Source organism: Aquila chrysaetos, chromosome 1 (assembly GCF_900496995.4).
Source record: "Aquila chrysaetos chrysaetos chromosome 1, bAquChr1.4, whole genome shotgun sequence".
Classification (NCBI taxonomy): domain Eukaryota; kingdom Metazoa; phylum Chordata; class Aves; order Accipitriformes; family Accipitridae; genus Aquila; species Aquila chrysaetos.
Window position 1 is genome coordinate 11977537 of NC_044004.1, and position 17312 is coordinate 11994848.

The 17312-nt window shown below is 39.8% G+C and overlaps 1 protein-coding gene across 14 annotated transcripts in view; it reads left to right on the top strand.

Moving 5' to 3' along the window:
• ABLIM2 (actin binding LIM protein family member 2) overlaps window positions 1-17312 on the top strand; it is a 145531-nt gene that overhangs the window by 70949 nt on the left and 57270 nt on the right. For all 14 annotated transcript variants that reach the window (XM_030014333.1, XM_030014279.1, XM_030014305.1 and 11 more), the window contains exon 6: window positions 1464-1557. In XM_030014333.1, the coding sequence (XP_029870193.1) occupies window positions 1464-1557 (94 nt within the window). The remainder of the gene's footprint in view (window positions 1-1463; window positions 1558-17312) is intronic.

Genomic DNA, 17312 nt, shown 5'->3' on the forward strand with positions numbered 1-17312 from the left:
ACTTGGGATTAATTTCTGCTTCAGAGAAGTGTGTTGATATGATGAAATTTTCCTAAACAGATAAGTAACTCTTTCACCAGTGCCCAGAGATGATGGAGTTTCAGAGCCAGTGTCCCACTGACTTTCAACAATTCTTTGGATTTAGATTAATAACAAGTATAACATTTAATTTCACAGCTTGCTCTGGAGAAACAATATTTAATAAAAGGGTGTTCTTAAATAAGGTTTTGCATTATCTCAAGTTGCTGTATTTTGGTACAGTACTTTTTTTGCTTGTTATTTAATAATAAAAATCCCCATAAATTGTAAAGATATAGTTATTGTGAAATCCTCTTTTTAAAAAAGCTAAATGCCAAGCAAAATAACTCAAGAGAAGAAAGATCCTTGCTTCAATTAATTCAATTAATTATTGTGATAACTTATAGGTTAGTCTCTAAGCAATCCAACTTGTATGCTATAAAATTAATTTTTATGTTTCTCCAGGGAAATGTCCAATAAAATCATGCCTCTGCTAATAAATCTGTCTGATCATGGGCTGTTGTAGCATAACACACTAAACATAGTTAACTATGTTTAACTTGCACTTTGAAACAGGAGAAGAGTCTCCAGTTTATTCTAGAGCAATTTGTTTTCATTCATTGGTTTAATGGTCTAAGTGTAGAACTTGGTAAAATTGTGACCCAAATGTAAAATTAACAAATAGGTTCATTTCAGAGCAATAGCCAAGTGTTCTGGTTCTGACTTTTTAGAATAAAAGCTAAGACTTATGTTTTTATTCTTCATGTTTTTAAATTGTACATTATTGTAAATTGCTTGTGGTAGTGAAATAACTGTTCACATCATGCCTGAACGTACTGCAAGATCTCTTCTGCTGCTCAGGTTGAATTCTCATAGTCATTACTGGCTTCCATGGAAGAGGTTCCCAAGATGGTTAATTCATGACTGTCTTTAAGCAAGTCAAGTCAAGAATGTCAGTAGACTTAAATGTTAATCAAAACTTGGTTTATAGTCAAGATACTCAGTTTAGAAATTACTCTGTCCAGTCTAAGCTAAAAGATTAGATGATATATATATTAGATGATAAGTAAAGAGGGAAAGAATAATACGTAGAAGTAACTATTTTTTCCAAAGAGGGGGAAACACGTGGAAGAAGTTAATGTGTAACACTATCAAAACAAGTTGCGTGAGGGTCTCAGAGACTGAGTGTTGTGACAAGGGGAGAGGCGATGGCTGAATTCAGCGACGAAGCAGAAAGTGGGATCATGGTAGACTCGGAAGGGCCAGAATAGTTCATTAACTATTCAATTCTTTACAAAATGAATAAATACAAGTATTTGGGAGGTGGGAAATCCATAAACACCCTATGATGTGTTGAAACATTAACAAATTTTAGCTTCATAATCTCCCAGTAAGCCTGTAAACCTACGTAAAGCAGTCTCTGTATCGCTGTTGTTCTTCCGTAGAGATGGTGTTCCATACTGCGAAATGGACTATCATGCAAAGTTTGGTATCAGATGTGACAATTGTGAGAAGTATATCACAGGAAGAGTGCTCGAGGTAAGGAGAACCTGTCATTCAAACACATCTCAAAGTGTACAAAGAGACTTGCTCTTTTGGGTGTAGTCATACGCTCACAACTGAGTGTTAATGCAACGGTTTAATGTTACTTATATGAAATGCTAGGAACTTTTTCTATAATTCTTGTTTCTTCTGTTAATGATTTGATAATACACACACTCCCTAAATGGGTATTTGTGGTACTGGAGAATGTTCAGGTAGCAGAAGTAATAAGTGAATGGGTTATTGGGCACATTTTAATACTTACACTAAATTACTTTGTAATTTCAACCTTTTGATTCTGTTTTATGTTCCTCAGAGTTAGGATGAAGCTGTTGAAAAACTAAAATCAATAATTTGAAATGTATTTTTGCAACAAGAAAGGAGCTGTGTTGCAGGGATTTTTTTGAGTTTGTTGTTCTAAAAAGCAAGGAGGTTGTTTAGTGTAGGTGCATGTTTATGCTTTACGCAAAGGGATTTCCACATAGCTGACCCAGGGTCAGAAATGAATATATTCCTTTGAAGTGAATAGAATTTATCATTGCATCTAAGTGTATTGTTATCCTATCAATGTCATCAATTATCAACTTTTTCCTTCTGCCCTTTCCCTGTATCTTGTGAAGCCTTAGCAGTACTGGAGTTAGGAGGAGGTCCCCCAGGTTGGTCAGTTCACTCCTTTGTCTTCATCACTTAAGAAAGCCTGGAGAAGTCCCAAAGGACTTCCACCAGAGAAAGATCTGCTCGGAGTCGTACAAAGACTTAACTACCCCAATGGTGGACAATTATAGCTAGGTAAGAACTGAGAAGCAAGTGGAAGGAAACATAAGTCCCTACTAGGTGGTGTGATATGGTGTTAGGGTTAGGCATGGGAGGCTTTTCCATTGTCAAATGTTTTTACAGACATCTCAGAAAACAGACTTCTAACAAGGGATTTGAAAGAATATAAAGACAGCTTACTCACTTTTTACAGACAGCTCTCTCAAGTGGGAGAAACAAAGCAGAAGAAAACATTAAAAAAACTTCAAAAATATAAGAGGTGGACAGTGGAACCTGCTACATGTTTTCAGAGATGTCAGCCTTTGACACTGAATGAAAGGTAGTAAGGGGGGGGGGGGGGGGGGGGGGGGGGCTTTGAAGATTAAGCTAATTAACTTACATTTGTTGTGATAAAGGAGAGGTGAATGCAGAGACAAGAGTGTCATGGTCAAAGCTATAGCAAATTTGGGGTGCGCTTACTCATAGCAGGTTACAGGGAGTTATTAATACTAAGATGGGAGAAGAACAGAAGCTTCAGTTTCTGTACTGACTCTTGGCTTCACAATATTGTGTTTTTCTGTCCTGGTTCTTGCCTTGAAATATCTGTACAAAAATACTCTTTTTATTTGGTGGTATTTTACCTGCAATATGGTTAAACAATAGCATGTGGTGTGATGTGATTAAGAACTGGGTCCTTACTGTCTCTGTGGATGATGAAAAGGAAAAAAAAAGTTAAAAAATTTTGCGTAGTAACAGTACTGAATTGGATTTGTGGGACCTGGGGGCATGTGTGGCTGTATCTGTTTCTTCTAACTGCTTGGTGAGAGCATACTGAACAGGAGGAGAGTTCCTCATTTTTATTATAGAGGGACCAATAACAAACTTGAGAAAAGTTAATTCTTTAAAGCTGTTGTAGGAATTTTACCATGACTGATTACGTATGTCATTGTAGTTCTAGGTGTGATGTTTTCGGTTAGTGCATGTGTGCCCCGCATCTCTCCCCTTCTCCCGTGTTGCTCTGATGGCAGTCCTGTAGCACTGATTCTCTTCTTACTTTGGTACTGGTGCAGGCTGGGAGTGACTTTTATTGAAGTCTGTGGCATTTAACTGTGGAATAAAATACTGATGCAAGATTCTGAAACCTTTTTTAAAAAAAGATGAGGAGAAAGGACTTTTGCAATCTGTAAAAGCACAGCAGTGTCAGTGTCACTGTCAAATAGGAAAGATAGGATGAAGTTAGTATGAAGCAGGCAATACATTTGAACACGTACAATGATATTTAATGCCTGGAGGCTTGTTACAACAACCTGAAAACTTTATGGTCTATAACCTTCTTTCTATAAGATTATATAAAACAATTTGTTGGTTTGTGTGCAACAAAACTAATGAAGCTTCAATATGGGTGCATGTCCTATAACCTAGCATTCTGCTGTCACAATAGGTCCTGTTCATCATGATGTCTCCCAAAATACCTGCTCCCATCCCCTCTGTTTCCCCATGAAATATCTCGAGAGCTTTCTTTACATTTCCACTGCCTGTTTACTTGGTCAAGAGGTGACACACAGTGTGAGGCTCCTTCCGTGGTGATCAGCCAGTGATTTCCATGAGCCTTTGGGCCTCTGTAAGGGATCACTTTAAGTGGCCGTTGAGTTTCAGTGTTGACTGTGGAGAGCAGTCAGATGAGGAGGTAGCATGCACACCTCATTTCATTAGGAAGCTAGACTAAAAGTCATGACCTAAGCAAACAGATTTGAAAGAACGCAGAGACCATATCTGTAGGTAACGCGGTTAAGTCATTTGTTGTTCGTGTGCAGCAGATGGACTTGTCCGAAAGGCTTGGAATTGGGGCTGATCTCTTCCATCTGTCTGATATCGAACTCAGTGTGTGTTTGTCACCAGCCAGCTTGTTGATATGTTTGTATGTCTCCTGGTCAGGAGAACAGAAAAAAGTAAAAAGTAGCCATGGCTGGGTTTTGTTGTAGGATGTATTTTTTGTGGAATTGTCTGGAGTCCTGAAACATTTTTCAAAACTTCAGTATTTCTTTTTCCCATCTTGAATATAATCTGGACATAAACAGAAATAATAGGGCAACTTGCTATTGAAGTGGGGGAAAATCTTGACAGCAATACTTATTAGGCAGAGGAATAGTCTCCCAAGGGAGGTGCTGGAAGCTATCACTTAGATAGTATTAAAACAAGATTGGACAAAGCACTGGAAAATCTATGTTAGGGAACAGTCCTGCAATGACAAAGGGAGGGACTATATGACCTAATAGGATTTTTTCCATCTCTGATTTCTGTGATAATATCAGGAGGACAGCTGCTTCCACAATTATTCTGTGCCCAGATTTTATAATATTGTCTCCCTTTCCAGTACTTGTTCGTTTTAAATGTTTATTCAGCAGAGGAGGAAGGGAGAGTCAACTAGTGTGACTTACTGATAACTTATAAAAATACGGCTGTTTTTGTAGGTTGCCAGCCAAAACCAATGATGATTTAGTTACTTAAATTCTTCCTTCAGCCCATTTTCTGAGGACCAGATTCATTCCATGTAGTAAATGGGCTTAAACACAGGATAGCTCTGTTTATAATTCCTTTCTTGTTTCTTTCTTCTCCAATCCACCTTGGCTTGCCCCCAGTCTTCCAGGGAACTTGTACTGGAAAAGCTACAAAAGGGGCTGAGCAGCTAATTTACAGAGACCATGAATTCTTCTATTGCTTTTAAAGGCAACAGTTTTGCTGTTCTTTTTACAAAACCCCTGCCCACCAGTGCTTTTATGAGCAAGGTTTGCTTTGCTAGTGAAGCATACAGAGCACTGTTTAATGCAGCATCAGTCCTCTCCTAGAGATTGCTATGTTTTAACCCTGACCGTATGTATTGATGAACCTACCATCTTAAATGGGGAACAAGAGGTGGCTGGAGTTCACTTTATAGTTTGACTTAAAATGCAGTGCAACTGAAAACCTTTAGAGAGAAAAAAGGGTTTATTTTAGTGCCTATGCTATAGCTTTGTTGCTAATCCAGCAATAGCTGAAATCATGCAATAACACAGAAAATAAACACATTTTAAAATAACAAGCTGTTGATTTTTATAACCAGCCATTTCCCTTTGGTCGTGTTGCAATCTATTTCTCTGCATTTGGCACTAAAAATATCTCTTTCTCTCTTTTTCTATCACAAGCAGTTATTTATTAATTAAAATTTCAACTTGTGCTAATGAGCATACCATAAAAATAGACAAAATAAGTGTAATTGCCTTTTCTCTAAAAATATACTATATTTTGCATGATAATCCAGAGCCTGATACAAACCCCTTTCAATCAAGAAAACACTTTCCATTTGCTTCATGATTTTTTAATCAGTCTTCTAGCTGTGTTTTGCTCGGAGGAAGCGGAGGTGGGTTGCCTGCCTCCAGTCCTTCCCACACGACAGGCCATGCAGAGGCTTGGAAGGCTGTTGAGGTGCTTGGAGGAGCTGTGTGACCGCCAGCGACTCTTCCTCGTCCCCTCCTGGGGACTTAGAAACTTTATCTCCATTCCAGCACCTCTCTATTTTAAAGTGGTCTGTGTACAGTTACTAATTCTTTGGATACAGATTGATTTTTAGCCTTTTTTATCTTCTCCCCTTTAATTGATGAACTCGGGGGAGAATTTATAGAGAACAGCCTTACTTCCTCTCAACTTTTATTTTGCAAAACTGAATGAACTGAATTCTCCTCTGCTCATAAGGTCAGCTCCAGGCTCTTCTGGTGATGCTGGTGGACCTTCTCACTGTCTATTCCTAGCTGGAACCACCTTCTCTCAGCATGGGTGGGCATTGTACGCCAGATGATGCCTCACCACTACCTTGTGCAGTGATAGTAACCCCTTCCACTGTTTCTAAAGAAAGTACTTCCCCTGGTATATCTGCACTGAGTGTGTTGTTTTTTTCTATGGCTTTGTTAACATTCACAGCCCATAGTGAGATATGACTTGGTGGGTTTCTCTTCATCTGCCGTTTCAGCTAATGGTTTCCTGCATTGTTAGAGGAAGTCTTCATACCCAAGGATAACCTCCTGGGGCTGTTTTGATGGCAAACGCAGTATAGGCTGCGAGGAGGTCAGGTGTGATTGCTTGGATAGGTAACTGCAGCCCAGCGATGGCCAGGCTGAGCTGCCTCGTAGCAGGCCTCCACGACCAACTGTACTGGTAGCTGATGGACAAGCTGGATCTCCACCGCTACTAGCTGGTGTTTTGAATTTCCTGTGAATAAAAGTTGACAGTGTAGCACATTGGAAATTATGCTTTTGGAAAGGTCTCTTGGGGCTGATTTACATGCAACCCAACTGCTTCTGTAAGCACCGAGGGGTATTTTCAGCACTTGAGTAGACTTCTGTCTACAACGGGCCCGTGATTTACAGCTGTATGGCTGTGGTGTAAATGTGTCCTTCAAGTGCTGGTGAAAATGGCTGTATCACTAACTAAACATAAAGATGGGTCCAGCTGCTGTATATGACATCCTAACATGGCAGCGTGGCACTCAGTATATGTGGGGGAAGAAAGGGTTAACATTTTTCTCGTTTACATGTATGTGTAAATGTCTAAATATATAAAAGCATAATCAATATATATTTTTAAAATCTATTAATCACAACCATATGTTACTTTAAAATAAGGGAACAAATGCAGTAGGCACTACACTAGGCAGAAATGAGACTAGAAATGTCAATAATTTATATGTCAGTTAAATGCCACTTATACCTCAGTGACTTATTAATTAACACATGAATCTTATTTTTTGTAGTTTGTTTTTTGCCCTGCCCTGCGGCTGAGCTGCTTTTGTTTGCAGCCACATCTACTTTGTAAATCAATTGCCATTCCCTTTGCAAAAGTCTCGGTATAGCAGAGAGACGAGACTAATTCTTTACAGCAGGGTGTACAAATTTCTGCCTGCAGTGTGGAAAATGGTTCATTCTGAAATGTCTGTTGCCCTGCTGTTTCACTAACAACAAAACCTAGTGATGTGTGAAAGGTACTTGAGCAGCTTATAATATAGGCATTAATACTGAAACGTGCAATAAAAGTGGATCCGTCTATACAAACGAAGGGTTTCCTGTAGCATGGGCAGCCTTGCGAAGGCTGTCAGAGCAGCAAAAAGATCCAAGTGTCAGTACTAATCTTCGATTAGAAACTGCTCTCTACGCCAGTTTTCTCCCATCACGAGAGAAGAAGGAAAACTGTTGGAAAAGATACATCTAAATAAATCAGCATTAGCTCTTGCAAAAGGAAACCATCTAAGGTAGGAAACATTAACTAGCACTTTCAATGCATAGTGTTTGCTGAGATGCAAGGCATTTTGCAGCTTGAGAACAGTCTCTGTTTTGGTGCCACTTGCGTTTATCTGGGGCTGCTGGTTTGCAAAGGCAGGTTAATCATCAGTGTATAGTATCTGCACTTGGCTGGGTAAGTGTTAATTGACAGTTGACTTAGGCTTTCTGCTTTAAAACAGGCATTTTTAAAAATATTATCAACAAGCATATAAATAGTAATGCAGATGTTCTTGACCTTAGCTTTTAGCCTTTTCTGTAGCCCAGTTGTATTGTTTTAGATACATTTGCCTTCTCTTTCTCCCACCCTCATCCTTTCATTTTTTCAACCACCTCTTCTCTCCAGAAAGAGATACAGAGCTACACCTATCCATATTTATTCTCTGAACTTTTAAAAACTCACAATTGTTGACATGTCAGGAAAAAGCAGTACATATTAAAAGGAACTATTTGCATAGTTTTTACCCTGTAAATCAGGTTTTAGGTTTATTGAGGAAGAGTACTGAGTAGCATTTGGTGATAGCTTAAGCCTGTTAACCAAAGTAAGGGGTTCTGCAAACTATTTCTGAATAACACAAAAGAGAAGTTCAGAAATTGAAGTAAACTGGTTGATAGAGAAGAAAGAATGACTATTGCAGGTTTTGTGGGTTTTTTCAGTTGCTTGCTTGATTTTCTGTTGAGGATTTGTCTAGTATGTATGGAAAAAGTCCCCGGTAGTGCTGCTGTGCATTTGTGCTTGTGTCGGTTTGTATGTGTTAGAGTTTTAGTGCATAGTTTGACTCTTGAGCCTGGCAGGTAGGTGAATGGTGTCCACTGCCTTTTCCCATTATGCAAAAATGTAGTACCAGTTAGATATCCTAAACTGCCTTAATTGATTAATTAAAGCATCAAAGCAGTGATTCCAGTAGTCACCTTGATACCTTTTGAGCCTCAGACACAAACAGCATACAGTATGCCAGTCACAATGCCTTTCTAAGCGGTGTTGCTGTGGTGATGCATTATTATCTGGTACTATCTGCCAGCATTTTAATATTTTGTCTGTGAAACGTTGCACTTTTTGCATGTTTTCAGTTCCTCATCCTATTACTTTGCCCAATTCTTTCATTTCTGGTGGTCTTCTGACTCATGCTTGGGGCACGCTGCGGTCGGCCAGACCACTGCTTTGCAGTGCCCTGTACCTGCTCGTGATCCAGCCAACAGCACAGGTACCTCCCTCCAGCTCTCTCCCGTAACCATGACAGTGGTGCAGCAGTAAGTGCACTTAGTGACAATTGGCTTTGTTGATGAAGTATCTCCAGGATGCTCTGGCCCATGTGACAAGGGTTCAGTGTATCTGCTAATAGCAGGAAAGCAGCCTATGTGACTCATTTCTTGTATCTTTAAGATTTTTCATCCTCCCAACCTTCAGCGTTGTTTCTGCTTCTTCAGATTTCTTTTTTTCCCCTCAAAGTAAGAACTTCTGAATGGTACCTTGAACTGGAAATGTGTGGATGGGTGTGAAAGCAGCAACTTCCTGCTTCCAGGAAGGACTATTCATGTCAGTTCTGCACATGACAGCAGCATTTCCAGTCCCAGCTAAATTTGGGGATCCAAGATACCGGTCCTTATTCAGGCACAGAATGAGAGACACCTTCTGTCCTCAGGTGTTTGCAGCCTGGATCACCGCGACCAGCGTGAAAAGAGCTGTGCTGGCTTCATCTGATATAACACGCTGCCTCTCCAGGGCTGTTCGGTGCTGGTTGCAGCTTCATTCTTCCCATCTGAAATGGGTGGGCTAAATGCACAGCTGCAAAGTCGAAAAGGAAGGGGAATATGTCTGCAAGTCATCTTTCTCCTTCTTCGCTCCCTCTCCCCTGTCAAGGGATGGCAGAAGTGAGAGCCAGCTGCAGCTTGTCTTGGCCCATAAGTGGGTTTTAATGAGTGGGAGAGGAAAGTGGAAAAGAAACGAAAGAGGCTGTTGAGCAAACGGAAAACAGAAGCCTCTTCCAGTCTCAGTGGGTGGGAAGAAAAATTTGCAAAGCTGAGAAGAAAAAGGCAAAAGGGGCAGATCACTCATTGCATAACAAAAGCAACTGAGTGCAAAACCAGTGATTTTAGGCATGACAGATCATTTTGGTTTACAAGATCATGTACCAAATTCTGTAGAAAAAATGCATCATTGGCCTTTTCCAGCTTTTGCCTGACTGCACAGGGCTGAATTTGGTCCTGAGTCAGAACTTGTTTGCAGATGTCACAGAATGAGATTACAGTTACAATAGTGCTGATTTTTCTTTCTATTCTTTCTTTTTCTTAATTATTCCCTTTAGGGGTTTTTAATTTTTTTTTTTATTATTACTATTTTTTGTTTCTCCCACAAGCATTACAAACTTCTTATTCTGAGAGTCCAGCATATAGCAAGTTACTATCATTCTGAGATAAATGTCCCTGTTGGTACATTTGATCTGCACTTTATACCTGGAAGAATAAAGAGTGTGTGGGAGGCAGTAAAAATGACTCAAATGTGGGTGGGAAGTCTCAAGGCTCTGCGAAGTACAGCGGGATGATCCAGAACCAAGACAATATGAAATAACTGTACATGTGAGACAGCTAAAGCTGTAAGTAATGCTGCAGGTGCATGTATCGAACATTTCACATGACTCTTTCTTGGCATCTAGTGGGATGATAAATGAATCCAGTAAGGAGAAGATGAGGAGAAGGATTGATTCAAAACATTACACTACATTTACACTGGTGTAAACCCCATTGAAAATGGTTCATTTGCCCTGGCACGTTGCTGAAGTGACTCAGTGGTGAGTCAGGTCCACTGTGACTAACAGAATTAGTAAGAGTTTTCCTCCACATAATTCTCTCTTTGTCTCCTGGCTCTCGCACTTTTCTCTCCTCAGCACTGTTTTATAACATAAGCAATAGATATTTTGCCAAATACCTCTGCCTTGATAATGTTGCCTGTCCCTTCACACCCAGTAGATGACATGACAGCTGTTTACTAACTTAACCATTATTGTATACAACTATTACTGAGTAATCCTTCAAGTTCTTCTGTAGGATATGCAAAACTCTGACTTTGCTAGAAGTGTGAATGGAGATTTTATGTGGTTATACTTAAAGCTGGTAGCTGAGCACAGTATTCTACTCCAAGCAGCAAAGGTTATCTGATTTTCTGAATATCATTGCTGTAATTTGAAAATATCCCATAGAATCCAGTTTATGGAGCCAGTGTAGTCCACATAATATGCCACGATGTTGATGCAATGGCAGAGTTACGAGCGTGTGGCCGTTGAACACACTTGATGGTGTGGTGCTGTGCACCTTCTCTATGGTACTCTTGAGATAAAGACAGAAGGACAAACACCTGAGCCCTAGATTTTACACGGCCTTTAGGATTAAACCCACATTGCACAATCCCATGTTGAAGTGCTGGCCAAGAACAAGAGGGTTGTATTACCAGGTGGGAATAAGCAAGAACAACCTCTGATTTCAGCCTAGTAGGTAGAATAACTTGATAGGAAGATTTTCTGGGCCAGTTCTGTGCTGTTAGGTCAGAAAGCTATTAAATAATAACTAATTTATTTCTGGGAGCAGGTACTAAAACCTTAGCTCAGCCAAAGTCAGGGAACTGCATTTACTTACAGAAGTTGTGAATTTGCCTCCATAAATCAATGCAGTGACTAGTTGGGCCATTTAACATCAAAATGCAGTATCTTGTTCAAAAACTTTGTTAACTTTCATAAAGATAAATACGTGGAGTTCCTTTTTATACCTGTATTTCATTATCAGTTTCCTCTACATTTCTGGCACCTAAGAAAAAGAACAGTTCATTCACATAATAGTTTACTATCCCAGTAACACCAGTAATTTGAGGAATGAATGAGGAAGGATGAATTAAATATCCACTAAAGGGGTTCAGTGGTTTTCCACCTTTTTTGATTTGCACACTCTGAAAAAAATTGCCCAGTGAAGGTACATACTCCTCAATGTTGAATTTAAAATGATAATGAACTTCCCTTACCCAGTGTTTAGATGTTTTTCTCCCCAGATCTACTCATATGAATCCATGTACATAAGCTGAAAGTGGTAGCAGATTCATTTATCAAGGAGTTATATCTTGATTCTATGTTCTGTTTCAGTATGACGTATGTACATCAAGCACATCTTGATTTATTTTGATACCTTACACACAATTGTCAGTGCTTGGAAATGCAAATGGGATATGGTGGACAGTCAGCTAAACCTGAGAGCAGTGTGCCCTGGCAGTGATGAAGGCCACCAGCCTAGAGGGCAATTTCAACAGGAGCACAACCAGTAGATTGAAGATACCCATCTTTTATTCAGCATTCACTAGACCATGTGTAGGATACTGTGTCCATCTTTGTGCCCTCGCATCCCGAAAGAAGCTGATTAACTGAAGTGAGTTTGGTGGAGGACCACCATGGTAGTTGAGGGGCTGGAGTACATATCCTGTGAGGAGATGCTCAGGGAGCTGGAATTGTTCAGCTTGGGGAAGGGATGGCTTTAGGGGGACCTAATAGCAGTGTTCCCGTACCTATGAGGAGGGCCTCAAGGACGTGGAGACAAGCTCCTTACTGAGGTGCATGGTGGGAGAGCAGGAGACAACTGTCACAAATTGAAAGAGGGGAAGTTCTGACTCGATAAAACAAACAAACAAAAAATCATTGTAAGGATAACTAAGCATTGGGGCAGGCTCCTCAGAGGTTTTGTAGTCTCCGTCCTTGGATGTTTTCAATATCCGATGGGACAAATTCCTGAGCAGGCTGATCTGAGTTGAGCATCAACCCTGCTTTGAGCAGAAGGTGGGATTAGATGACCTCCTGACGTCCTTCCCAGCCTGAATTATTCTATCATTCTGTGGTGCACTTGCATACTTCCTGACTTGAAACTGAATTGTATTTCTACTATTACCTGTATTACAAAGCACACTTGAAGAAATCTCAGTGCCCTTCAATGAATTAATGTGAATGTCCATGTGAATGAAATTATTCAGGAAATGGAGGCAGAGTATAGAAAAGAGAATAATTTATTGTCTAATTGAAGTTTTAAACTTCTACCCCTCACTACAGTTCCTAAGTATTTTTCCCCTTCCCATTCCAAACAAATACTAATTCTGTTCCACTTACACAGCAGCAGTCAGGTCATATGTCTTTCATAAGAGCTTTAGTCCTTCATTTCAGGGTGAGAAGCTGCCTGATGGAAAGGCTTATTTATTGTCAGTGGGTTTGCGCTTTATTCTGTTTCCCGTCGCTTGAACAGGTGGTTGTCTGGTGATGACCCAACTCTCAACAAATTTGTTCCGTGTGAAAAGCTTTTAACTAAGAATGCTTTATAACCCGTCTTCTGTGGGTTTTGTTTCTGGGTCATGCAACTGCACCGTGCCTTGGCACACCAGTAGGCTCAGCGTTTTGCAGGCTGACCTCCATTATCTGTTTTCAGGATAGGCTACAGTTAGGACTTCATTTGGAGATTGCATGAGGATGGCAGGCTTTGGACCTACCTCAATAGATAACACTTACTGGTAATAATGCAGTATTACAGCAACCTATATTGTATTATACATTTAAAATGGAAAATATACTTTGATATGATTGAGTCATTGCGGCAGTCTAACCTTTTCTCACTTCTACAAACTCTTTACTCCCAGCAGTAAAAGATGTCAGTTACCACTGTGCATTTTGATAACAGGATAGATTTTTTAAATTATTATTATTTTTTATTTTTACAGGAAAAAGTTTACTGAAAACTTTTCATTCTCAGGAAAGGAACCAAATAGTTACGAGTTTATTTAACACATTAAATGATTTTGTCTACTTTCTTTCTTCCCTTTACTAGCTGCTCTACCGAGTAGGGCAATGAGATAGGATGTGCTTAGACTATACTGGTGAGAGAGTCATCAGAAATCTTGAGTCTTCTTTCCAGGACTCAGCTTGCACTTTGAGCTTTAGGCTGCTCTGGTTCAATCCCTCATGTGTCAATCCATAAGCAGTTGTCGCTCATCAACTGCAGTGAAAAATTACATCAATCGCACTCCTAGCAATGGCATGAGAGGCCAGATGAGCAATGTCATTGTGCTAGAGTTACAATTATTATACATATTATCTTTTATATGTTCTACCACTTCATCAGTTATTGCAGTCATAGCCAGAGAATGAGCAGAGGTTTTTGCTGAGCTGTCTGCTATAATGTAGTATCTTTTTCCTGAGTGATGACAGCTAATTTAAAATCCAACCTTAAGTAGTTAAGGTTATTCTTTCTGGTATGAATTACTCCAGTTTTGCTAGCGTTGCATGTTTCCCAGGCCTGGTGTTCATACTGCTCTGCAGACTTTAGGATAAAACCCCTTACTGTCTTCAAATTGTGCTTTAAATGATGTGATTCATATTTGTCGCATCAGGTTCGTTCTTTTGTCTGGTTCAAGAAGTTATGAGAAATGAGAAAAGGCGGTTCTATGTACTCTGTTGCAGAGCTTTCTGGTCCTGTTTTAAGTGAAGCATGGGTTTACTTGTCGATGTGCTGTGGGATGGGTAGCAACACTGCGGTGCTCCCCATGCTTAGGGCAGGGAGTGCGGGGAGGTCCTCGGCTCCCGTGGGAGAACATTCCCCAAGCTGACCCAGCCCAGAAGGCTCTGTCTGCTGTGCAGAGGAGATTTACCATTCAAAGCAGCCCCTCATATCTAAAGGGAATGAAGTAATTCGTAATACTTTGTCTCGGAGTGTTATGGACTGTTTTGACTCCACCTTAAATTACACACCAACGCTTTGACTCGGTGATTGTGGAAAGCTGGTGTAGCCAACTGAAGAGAAATTAAACTGTTGGTAGCGTACTGTCTTGCTAAGGACATGCTTTGCTATTCAGGTTTGAGGAAATCTCAGTTGAGAATTAATCTTTAAATGGACCTTCATAATAATACTATCTTCACATCTGGATGCCTGGGCACAAAGACCTGGTGCAGTCTTGAAGCAAATGTAGGATATTGAGAAGGTTTCGTGCAATCTACCACTTGAACCATAAGAGAGATCTGAGAGATGAATGTTACTTCTTCTGTGTGATGTGTGTGTTGATATTTTATTAAACACTGAGACAACAATCTGTCAAACTAAGCTTTCAAACTGTGCAAAGAAGAAGTAACCATATGGTTAGGAATTTGTTTGCTGCATTGAACTCCCTCACATCAATATAACCAAGAAAAGAAAAAATAACGAGGCCATCATTACAACTAAACTGAAAACATAAAACAGTTGCTGCCCTAAGCTTACAAAATTTCTGGGATCTGCTGGAGCCAATTGTTCATCTATGAGATGAAGCCACTGAAATAGTCTGAAGAGAGAGGAGAAAGGGGCACTGATGAAAGCCTCTTTGGCATGTACCCAGGTGAGGTTATGATTCACATTCAGACCCAACACAACCAGGTCCTAGGTTTGAATATAATTTATGTTACCTAATCAGGCTAACTGTATAAATATATCAGGGATCATTATTAGTTAATTCCTGCATCAAGTCACTAGCCTCAGATTCAGCTGTTGCCTCTCATTTAGAAAGATGATGTGATCTGTTTTAAATACTTAAATTGATGAAGAGTCTGCCATATCTTGTCTTCTGTGCTTTGGTTAGAAGAGGGACAAAACAAAAAAAATTTAAACAGGGGGAACAAAAACCACTGTTGGCACTTAAAGTTAGATGAAAAGTTCGAGTATGTCCCATTTTAATTCAGAGGTAGTTATGCAGAATCCATTGGAGTTATCCTGGTGTGAGCATCAGCAAAAGGATCATTATACCTTTCTCCCCTGATTTCTCTGTTATAATTGTATCTAAGTTATAAAAGAGGTCTCTCTCTGCAATTCTACAGCTAGTTGATATTACTTACTATATGGAGTGAATTAAAATGATGTATTTGGTTATACTGTTAAATTTGGGGAAATAGATTTTATTCTGTGATGCATCCAGGTTATCTGAGAATGTGTTCTGACAGTGTATTTTAGCAGAGGAGTAATTGAATTCCCCTAGAGGGTGTTAGCCTGGGAATTGTATCAGCTGTGCTAAATCAATTGAATTATTGAGACTATGCATTGCATTAGCAATGCTTGTGCAGTACAAATCTTCCAAGGGAAATGAACTTCTTTTCAGCTTGATATTCCAAACCTAAGTTTATCTGGTGATAGTTGAATACTCTTCTGTGCTTAAACACCTGCAATCCGGCAAGCAATTTTAAACCTGAGGTTTAAGCCCAATACTGATACTTCATGGTCTGATACCTTAAGGTGTCAACACAGTAGTGACCATCTTCCATGTCTCAAGTTGCAAAAATCGCTCAGCAGTCTGCACAAATGACACCATAAAAAGGAGAGTGAACTGGAACAAAGCTTTTTTCAAAATGGCAGTTTCAATGTGATGCGTTGCTCTTCCTCATTGCTGATTTAAAATGCAGCAACAGCTTCTCAGGGGTGAATCAAGTTAACACTGATGAAGTAAAATCAGAGATTCTTTAACCTAGATTACCACAGTCATATGTTTGATATTGTGAATGGCAAAATAGCCCCCAGACACAGATGTTCTTTAGTATAAATACCTCTGAAAGCTTTGTCATTCAGTCAATGAAAAAGAGTAAGACAAGTCATTCCTGTAGTAACAGTGTTGAATTTCTAGAATTTCTATATTAATAGAAGGGGGATTTACAGTGCAATGCTGTGAGAGCATATTTACATGCTGAAGACAGTGGGGCAGTATTTGATAGTAATTTTTTAAAGGCACACACAATCATAGTAGCACTTTCAACCTCTTTCAGATAAGCAGGGTATGAGACATTTTACATGGACCAAAATTTGCTTATTTTTAACTGCAGGAGAATTCCTACTGAAGTCAGACTTAGCTTTAAGGTAAACGTAGTTTAATTTAGCTCTAAGCTTTAGAATTACTTGGTCTCCTGGCTTTTGTTCATAATGGAAGTGGCATTGACCTTAAGCCACTTAAACCATGGGCCATTCTGTCTAGCACAGAAGAGTATGGGGTCAAAGAGGAGGAAGGAGATGCCAAGATGTGGCTTTCAGCTCTGTAGAGGTTTGGAAGAGTGAGGAGCGTTGGGAGCATGCGCAAGCGCTGCCTTTGGGTTGTTGAACTCTTTTGTGAGTATCATCTGAAAGATGGGGTAAGGGTGCAGTTTGGAGGGACTGGCCTGTGTTGTTCACTCAGAAGAACACAACTCCCTGAATGCTATTTTTGTCCCTGGCTCAAACCAACATTGCCTTGTGGTGCTGCTGTCCTTGCCTGTGGGAAGCAGAGTGAACAAGTTTGCCCACAGTCAGCCATAGAACTGAATTTTGGCCAAGCTACCAAAATTGAGTCCTGCATAAATCCCTTGATCCAAGATTCTTGGCTTTTTTTTCTGATAGTCATTTGAGGTTGACTTCACCCTTGCCTGTGTTACACATTGATGTTCTGACATAGACAAGCCCTTGCTCCTTTATAGCAGGTAGATGTCTTCTCTTGAAAAACACACTGAGGTCAATGGTGAAACAGTTTAAATTAATGGGGTTATAAGGTATTTGGAAATCTAAATTTATGAAAATTGATGAGTTACTAAGCTGTTCTGAGCAAATTTAGGGTTCAGTCCTATTCTCATTCCCATCAATGAAAATGGTGGTATTAAATTATGTGGATTAATCTCAGAACAATTGGCAAAGCTC